General features: G+C 35.2%; 1 protein-coding gene across 2 annotated transcripts; it reads right to left on the reverse strand.

Annotated features, from left to right (window-relative positions):
* Positions 1-886: 886 nt before the first annotated feature.
* On the reverse strand, positions 887-8780 carry LOC133663639 (gastrula zinc finger protein XlCGF57.1-like). Of its 2 annotated transcripts, XM_062068263.1 has the most exons (3): positions 8498-8780; positions 8169-8302; positions 887-2941 (listed from the first exon to the last, which is right to left on the reverse strand). In XM_062068263.1, exons 2-3 carry the CDS (start codon positions 8287-8289, stop codon positions 1497-1499), a joined length of 1566 nt encoding a protein of 521 aa, XP_061924247.1. In that variant the 5' UTR covers positions 8290-8302; positions 8498-8780; the 3' UTR covers positions 887-1496. The 2 variants fall into 2 exon arrangements, with proteins under 2 accessions (XP_061924247.1, XP_061924248.1); XM_062068264.1 differs by lacking the exon at positions 8169-8302 and having other exon boundaries at positions 888-2941.
* Positions 8781-9045: the final 265 nt, after the last annotated feature.

The raw sequence follows: 9045 nt of genomic DNA on the forward strand, positions 1-9045 counted from the left end.
CAGTTCCCAAAAGTTTACTGAGTGTTGTTAAAAGGAAAGGCCATGTAACACAGTGGTAAAAATGCCCCTGTACCAACTTTTTTGCAATGTGTTGCTGCCATTAAATACTGAGTTAATGATTTTTTGCACACAAAAAAAATCGGTTTCTCAGTTCGAACATTAAATATCTTGTCTTTGCAGTCTATTCAATTGAATATAAGTTGAAAAGGATAGGAAAATCATTAAATTATGTTTTTATTTAAAAATCACACAACGTGCCAACTTCACTGGTTTTTTGGTTTTGTATTACATAAGGTGGCAAAAACATTTCCATAATGAATAAAGCTAAATGTTACCTAAGAATTTTCAACAAGTCTCAACAAAAGAGAAGAAATATAACCTGAGGGGAAAATGTACCCTAAAACATTTGCATGCGTGTACAACACTTAAGACTTCTAGTATATCCGTGTGTGGAATTAAATCCTAAAATGGATTAAGTAAAGAAGTGAAACAATGTACTTATATGATGCAGTTTAAGAAACTGTTCAAACTGCAAGTGTTGGCAAAGTATGAGGAAAAATATTATTGGCAATAATGACTTGAACTTGAGGAAAATAACGTTTTGTTCATCTCATGTTCAATGAGTTACCTAGTTATGAAGAAAACTCTTGTATTTACACTACCGGTACATTGGTTTGAAATGTTTCTAATGTGTACAAACCGAAGATAGGGAGTGAACATATATGTTAGTAATTGATTTGAAATGGAAAAGGGGTAGCTTTGCTTTTTCGTACTCCTTTTTGGAAACTGTAAAAATGTGATGCTTCATTTGAAATCTGTATAAATGTTAAAAGGAAAAAAAAGAACTGAAAACAAATACGAGTGAATATAAGGGTATTCAAAATAAGATGATGCTTCAGTCAGTGTAGACATTTTAATCAAAGAAAATGTCCCTTTAAATAAATGTACACAATGTTGTTTATTAATGCATACAATTTATACATTTATAAAGCACAAATATTAAGTATCTAATCTATATACGGGAGACACATATTTACAAGATTGTGTTACACTCACAATATTGATGTCACACATGCAATATGTGGTGATGTTATTAAGCAGTCCTAGTGACCGTGGTCTGATGACCTCCTGGCACAGACGGCTCATGATAGTGTTTTTTCACCTGGCTCCTCTGTACTCCATCCATGAATTCATCTGTTTGTGTGTATGTGATTGATGGGGGATGTGAGATCTGGGCTTTTCTGAACAATAAAATATATAATTTAAGTTTGATTTTATAAATTATTGTTATGTGGCGATGTTAAAAAGCCAACGTCAACAAAGTTTTGACAGTTTATTTACAATCCTGCAGCTTCATTTGCTGTTGATGTTTTCTCACTTGTGTTTCTCACATGGTACCTTTAAGAGAATTTGTCATCACTCATACTGCAACTCGCACTTCCCCATCAGCGTGTGTTCTCATGTGTACATTTAATTTGTCTTTCCGTACAAAACATTTAGATTGAACAGGACAAGGGTTTTTCACCAGTGTGTATTGTCATGTGTTCTTTCAAATCCTTGCTTTGTGTAAAACCTTTTCCACATATTGAACACATAAAACGTTTTTCTGCCGTGTGTGTGGCCATGTGTTTTTTCATAACACTATTTCGTACAAAACCTCTACTACAAATTGAACAGATAAACGGTTTTTCACCAGTGTGTGTTGTCATGTGTGTTTTCAAATGAGTATTTTGGGTAAAACCTTTAGAACAGATTGAACAGGAAAAAGGTTTTTCACCGTTGTGGGCTCTCATGTGTGCTTTCAAATCCCTATTTTGTGTAAAACCTTTAGCACAAATTGAACAGGTAAGCGGCTTTACACCAGTATGCGTTGTCATGTGTGTTTTCAAATGAGTTCTTTGTGTAAATCCTTTACTACAGATTGAACAGATAAATGGTTTTTCACCAGTGTGTGTTGTCATGTGGGATTTCAAAATACAATTGTGTGTAAAACCTTTACCACAGATTGAACAGGAAAAAGGTTTTTCACCAGTGTGTATTCTCATGTGTCCTTTCAGATGATGATTTAGTGTAAAAACTTTAGCACAGATTGAACAGGAAAAAGGTTTTTCACCAGTGTGTGTTCTCATGTGTCCTTTCAAATCCTGATTTTGTGTAAAACATTGACCACAGCTTGAACAGGAAAAAGGTTTTTCACCCGCATGTATTAGCATGTGTCTTTTCAAACTATGATTTTGTGTAAAACGTTTGGCACAGATTGAACAAGAAAAAGGTTTTTCACCAGTGTGTGTTCTCATGTGTGTTTTCAAATGATGATTTTGTGTAAAATGTTTACCGCAGCTTGAACAGGAAAAAGGTTTTTCACCTGCGTGCATTCTCATGTGTCTTTTAAGATTACAACTGTGATTAAAAGTTTTGCCACAGTGAGAACATTCAAAGAGTGCGTTGTCAGTGTGACATGTTGTATCAGCTTCAGAGTCTTCATCATCAGTGTCAGGATCTGATAGTGGCGCTAAGAGCTTGTCTGCTGGTGACCCTCCACAGTGGTCTCCATCAGCTTCTGTTATGTGTTGAGCTGAGCTGCTGCTGCTTGGAGGCTCCACCTCTGTCCTCTCCTCACTTTCACTTTTGATATCATAATCTTCACTCTTCAGAATGACACAAATCAACGGCATATTGGGGACATCGGCCTCCTCCAGTCCTTCATGATGCTCTCCATACTGACTGATGCTGTGTTCCTCCTCTTCCTCTTTAAAGTGTGGGGTGTGTAGCTCCTCGTCTTCTTTAAAGAGGCGGATATGTAGCTCTTCATCTTCCTCTTTAACGTGGGGGGAATGTGGCTCCTCCTCTTCTTTTTTAATATGGAGGAGCTGTGGTTTCTCCTGCTCCATCCTGGTGGTCCACTCCTGCTGCTTAGGGAGAAATTGTTCTTTACGGACGTCTGCAGGACACAAGAGGACAAACACATGATTTAGAAAAGTCCAGCTTTGCTTAGTCATATGATACATTGTCCTATGTCAATGTATGTTCTGATAAGGTCTGATAAAAGTGTTGCTTTCGCTTTGTCCAGCAGCAGATGTGTGTGTGTGTGCCTTATAACACACACACGGGCGATTAAAACAACATAGTCTTCCATTTAAGTGTGCTGTCATTTTAAATTAAATGTACACATGATTGTACATGTAATATATCACAATATTGATGCACAGTTGTGTTAAAATGCCATCAAGTTAGTTCTGCTTGGACAAAAAAAGAATAACAGCCGGTTAATGTTTAAATGTGTACACAGATTGTTTTCAAATTACACTTGAGATCGTTTTATCAGCGGCAAGATGCTTTAAAGTACCAGTAGAGTGGAAAAAACAGTTGACTTTATATGCTTAATTGTGTTTCATTGTATCCATTAAACCATATCCAATCGTATTTACAATCCGCAAAAGTATGTAAAAACACAGTTTAATTTAGTCAACCATTTTGAATATTCCGCTCCGAATACCTTTGGCTATTTCTGGACATTGACGGCACAATGGGAACGCTTCTGCACTCTGACATAGTATCAGATCAGTCATACTGGAAATATGCAAAAGTTAGAGGGAGATGTGCTGTCTATAGGGATGGGCACCGTTCACATTTTAAGCAAAAGCCGGTACCTCTGAATCGATTTTCGGCTCTTTTTTATTTGACGTTTAAAAATAAGCTGAAAATAACTGTGTTGTGTAGTTCTAAAATCTTTATTTAATTTTTTTTCCCTTTTTGCAAATATTTTTTATTGAATTTTACAGTTAAAATCACATTTAACAGTCATACTTTGCTCACGCAAACCCTTCATACAAGCACACATCCACTCACACACACACTCACATGCACACTTGAGGAAATAAGTGCACTTAAACTTTAACAACTCAAGGTTTACAGTATTAACATTATTAAAAAAAATACCCAGATATTGTATATATATCCATCAATCCCGCTCTGGCTCAGGATCAGCAGGCTATCCAGACCATAGCAAGATGGATGAACATTCCCCGGCATCAAGGATCCTCAGGAAGTGATCCCAAGATCACCTCCCGAGGACCTCTCCATCGTTCACAATTAAAAAAGAAAAGGAAAGTCACAGAAATTGATCAGATGCAAAACAATACAAAATAAAAAGTCACAAAAAATAAAATAAAATAAATAAGCAAGTAAACCGTGGCAAAACCATATCAAAAGTAACAAAAAACAAAAAAATAATAGTGTAGGATCAATACAAAAAAATAATAAAGATAATAAAAAAGGAATACAACTACAAAAAAGATGGCAGTTTTTTTTCTTTTTCTTTAAATGTCTATAAGTTTTGATTCTATATATGTCAGTAAAGGATTCCAGGTTAGTTCCCATTTATTCATATTTGTAGAGTTTATACATCTTATTTTTTCAAGAGTCATTACATTCACAAGTTCAGTTATTTTTTTTTCTTCTGAGTCTCATTTATAGTAATAATTAAAAAGTAGACTTTGCATGCATTTGCAATATCAATAAGTTAAATGCCGATCAGGGTTTTATGCTACCGATTCCGATATTGATAATCTATGGGTGAGATTGGCTGATACCAATGCCGATCACACAAAAAACATGCAAAAAAAAAAAGTATTATTTTATAGTGGGTGTTTTTGGCTGGCCACATTAGAAAAATTAACCATATATTCACCCTAGATAAGAAAAACATATTTTACTTCCTTTTTCAAGTGACTAAATACAAAACAATTGCAGGCACAATGCAGCATTTATTCAGTCAAAAAGACAACAATCTTTAACAGATAATAATCTGGACTCTAAACAAGCTAAATAGTGCAAAAGTAAAATAAATACAGAGATCACATATTTAAAAACATTGCCTGGATCAAATACTGTAACTATTGTAAAGTAAAAAAGAATGTGTCAAATGCAGGCTTCATTTGCATAAACTATCAAATAGGTTGCTACACTGAAAAGACCTTGTGCAAACTATATTGTGCAATGTCAACAGAAAAAACAACTCACTAAACGTTATGATTTGTAAAATAAATAATATATGTATGTTGCCTATTTTCCCCGTTTCCACCTTGTGCTTACATCTTGTTGTAGTCTTTTGGTGGGCTGGCTGAGTTGTTTCTGTATGCTCTGAAGTCTTGCATAGGCTAAAGGAGAATGTCAAAAATTCCCCACAATGCGTCTCCATGTGGCAATAATGTCACCTATAGTGCGCTGTGTCAGCACTGCTTCGTGGATGGCCAGCTGCAGTGTGTGGAGTTAAAACTAGTCCACTTCTCTCTCTTTCTCTTTCGTCTTTTGCAGCATGTAGCTCAGCTAACCGCTACAAGGGTCTAAAAATAGCCAAACTACGGAAATCCCTACTTGTTTAAAAAGTAGCGAAGCTACTGGGAAAATGTAGTTAAGCTACATAGCTTAGATTTTTAAGTTAATCATTTTTAATGGAAAACCGTACGTTTTTACCACTGCAGCCGTAAACCGGAATGGATGATCAAAAACGTACTAATTACGGAAAAACTGTAGTTGTTGGCAGGTATGGCAAAGAGAAGGATAAAGACTTTAACACACATTGTAGGTCTGAAAAAACAAAGAAAAACGGAAACTTTTTTAAAATATTGTTACAGAGATAAAAAAAAAAAAAGACGGATTGCAGACTATAGACGGCAAAATCACATGCCTGGGACAAGAGAAAGCATCCAGCAAAAAAGAACGAAACCAAGAGATCAATCAAACGAGAGTAAATATTGGAGTTCCTTTTGGACAGTGGAGAGATGTTCAAGAAGGAAATAATTTAAAAACAGATTAACATGATTTTTCCATATTTTCATGTGTATATTAATGTCGTTCCTTGGTGTGCTTAGTTTTACAGTAACTTCCTTGTAATATCAATAAACAACCTCAAGTTGGACATTTGTTCATCTGTAATTTAACCAACTGTTTATTTCACAAACAAAATTTTAAAAATATATTATAAAGATATCACGTAACTAGAAAAATATACATTGCTACCGATAAACAGCCTCTTAGTCAATTATGTAAATTAGATGACAGTAGTTAAATAGCGAACTGCACTTGTCTATTAAATTTTCAAGGATAGTGCGAGCACAAAACGATAGATACATGTGTGTGCTATTCAAATTTTTGTATTTTTTGTATTTAGTGTATTTGATTCAGCAACTAGTGTTTGGATCCCACTGTACGCAATATCTGAAGAGCATGGAAAAAAGCATTTCACTGTGGTGTACTCTGCATGTGACGAATAAAACCTTGAACCTTGAGCTTGTCTCACATAGGGATTGTAAATTGTTAGTGAGAATGCAAAATGTCCCCAAAAATGTGCAGTTCCTCTTTATTACTACTGCCCTGCTGCCTTTAATAGATTGGTGGGAGACACTGCAAATGTTTTATGGATTTTTTTTTTGGTGTGCACATAAAAATCGTTTAAATGTATTAAAGTTATACTGTCTTACTTTCACCCTCTTGACAATGCTCCTCCACTCAGTAAAGTTATCCTACGTGTTATTTCATGTTAATGTTGAAACAGTTTGTAAAGATGTTGTATTCCACAAATATATTCTACAGTAGTGATGACTATAATGAGCTCATAAATACAGTAAACACAGAACTAAACATAGTAAAAAAATAATATAGATGGACACAAATAAATCATCCTTGAATATAAATAAAACTAAGACAGTGATGTTTGGAAATCGCAACATAATGTCTGAACAGAAAATAAGTATTGATGGTACCCAAATTGAAATCGTAAATGAGAATACATTTTTGGGAGTAATAATTGATAGTATACTATCATGGAAACCCCATGTCAGACACATAAAACAAAAATCTCCAAAAGCCTCTCAATTATAAACAAAACAAAACCTATACCTTAATGAAAATGCACTCTGTACTCTATACTGCAGCTTGGTACTCCCATACCTTACATATTGTGTCGAAGTATGGGGGAATACTTACCATAACACAATTCATCCTCTGATCATATTACAGAAAAGAGCAGTGCGGATCATTCACAACATTGGTTTTTTAGAACATACTCATAATCTGTTTACGCAATCAAAGTTGCTTGAAATTTGATGATCTTGTTAAATGTAATACATCAATAATCTTATATAAAGCATTTAACAAATTGTTGCCGCGTAATCTACAAAGTTTTTTTCATAACACGAGTGCATGCTCATAACTTGAGAGGCTTTTTGGTTATTGGCTGCAAACCAGGAGGTGTGTGGGTCGGATCACAGCTGACTCTTCTCACCCTGGACACAAACTATTCTCCCCTCAGGCAGGAGACTACTGTCCATCCAGACCCACACCTCCCGCCACCTGAACAGTTTTTTCCCCTCGGCCATCAGGCACATAAACAATAACAAGATCTGATAGCTCAGTTACAGCTCATGTTGTTCTATTCTGAGATATATGTGTTTTATGTTGCACGATTACACCAAGTAAAACTCCTATTTTGTGAACCTGTTCTCAAACAATGGCAATAAAAACTATTCTGATTCTGATTCTTTGGATATTTCTCAATGCAGAGGGCTCAAACCACTCGTAAACGTTTTTGTGTGCCTGTATGTGGAGTAAAATACTGGAACAAACTGGACTTACAACACAAGCAATGCCAAACTATTAATCGATTTAAACTACTATACAAACACCGGGTCTGGTTAAAATATAGAGATGAGGGTCTTTAAATTGACCTGCTGTTGTACTCTGTCTCAAAGTGTTAACATGTGCTCAATGTTTCATTACCATTGTTGGTATTTTGTCCCTTACCATTATTGGTATGTTCATTCTTCCTACATTGTTGCTACAAATTATTGTTACAGTTTAATAATTATTGTTACCTGTCCTGTAGTAATGCCACCGTGATACAACATTTGTATTATAAAGTAAAAGTGAAACTCCATGTATTAATCACTGAATTGAGAACTGGGGGTGGGAGGATTTAATAAATTATCTTCTTCCCACTCCCTTTCAGGCAAAACTGGATCATCATGCTTACATACTATACAGTACATTTTGCAATATATTAGTTTATTTTATTATGTGTTGTCTACCTTGTACTTTTTTTTTTTATTTATATGTCATTGCCTGAAATAAATGAATGAATGAAAAAATGATGTAAGAAGTAAACAAACCTGTTCTGTGTAACAACTTGATGCTTCTTGAAAACCGCCCAGTAAATTCGTTTTTTTCCTTGCCCTGATGTGGGATCAGAGCCGAGGATGTCGTTGTGGTTTGTGCAGCCCCTTGAGACATTTGTGATTAATGGCTGCATAAATAAATAAACGTTGATTGATTAGTAATTCTCCTCTTTTGTTGTAGACAGTTATTCGTCGTACTCTGCTATTTTTATTTCTAATATTACAAATATTTCTTCCACAGCCACAGTTAGTCGCTGATTCGCCAACACTTTCAGCATTTGTATTTTACACATTTCCACACAATCACAACAGTTTATACTCACAATTGTGTCTGCTTAGCGACGTGTTGATGACATCTGACTCTCTTTGTTAGCCGCTAGCAAGCTAAGCTAACTAGCAGGCTAGATTAGCCTCAGAAGCTTCAATGTTCACTGAGTCGAGTCACGTTCATCCTGACACAAATAATGAATACATTTTAGTTTGTCACGCCATAGACAAATACGTACAAACATAAAAATAAAGGAATAAACGCAGACTTAAAGACCACACCGCTCTGTTGCCTTTCAAGAGACGATTGCTAGCACAATACAATGTAAGACCTGCCCGCGCATGCGCAAAGTGTAGCTGCGTTTTTGCCTGTCGAATTTTTTCATCTTTTTTTCCCAGAACATTTTTTTTTGCATGCGAACACGGCGTTGCAATTTACAATAAAACAACCCAATCACTGCATAAATGTATATAACAGAGAATATAACAATATATGAGAATAAATAAAGGTAATACAAAGAACTCTAAAAATGTGAAAGCATTTTCACCAGTTTCACAACAAAAAAAAATCTTAAAATGTGTGCATTTTAGGTGGTCAACTTTT

The sequence above is a fragment of the Entelurus aequoreus genome, linkage group LG13 (genome assembly GCF_033978785.1).
Source record: "Entelurus aequoreus isolate RoL-2023_Sb linkage group LG13, RoL_Eaeq_v1.1, whole genome shotgun sequence".
Taxonomy (NCBI): Eukaryota; Metazoa; Chordata; class Actinopteri; order Syngnathiformes; family Syngnathidae; genus Entelurus; species Entelurus aequoreus.

Excerpts from the sequence above, each read along its gene's own strand:
- LOC133663639 (XM_062068263.1), bottom strand. The coding sequence starts at position 8,289 with ATGTCTCAAGGGGCTGCACAAACCACAACGACATCCTCGGCTCTGATC. Across the intron at positions 2,942-8,168 it reads CAAGTTGTTACACAGAACAG|ACGTCCGTAAAGAACAATTT; the intron begins GTTTGTTTACTT and ends TGTGTCCTGCAG.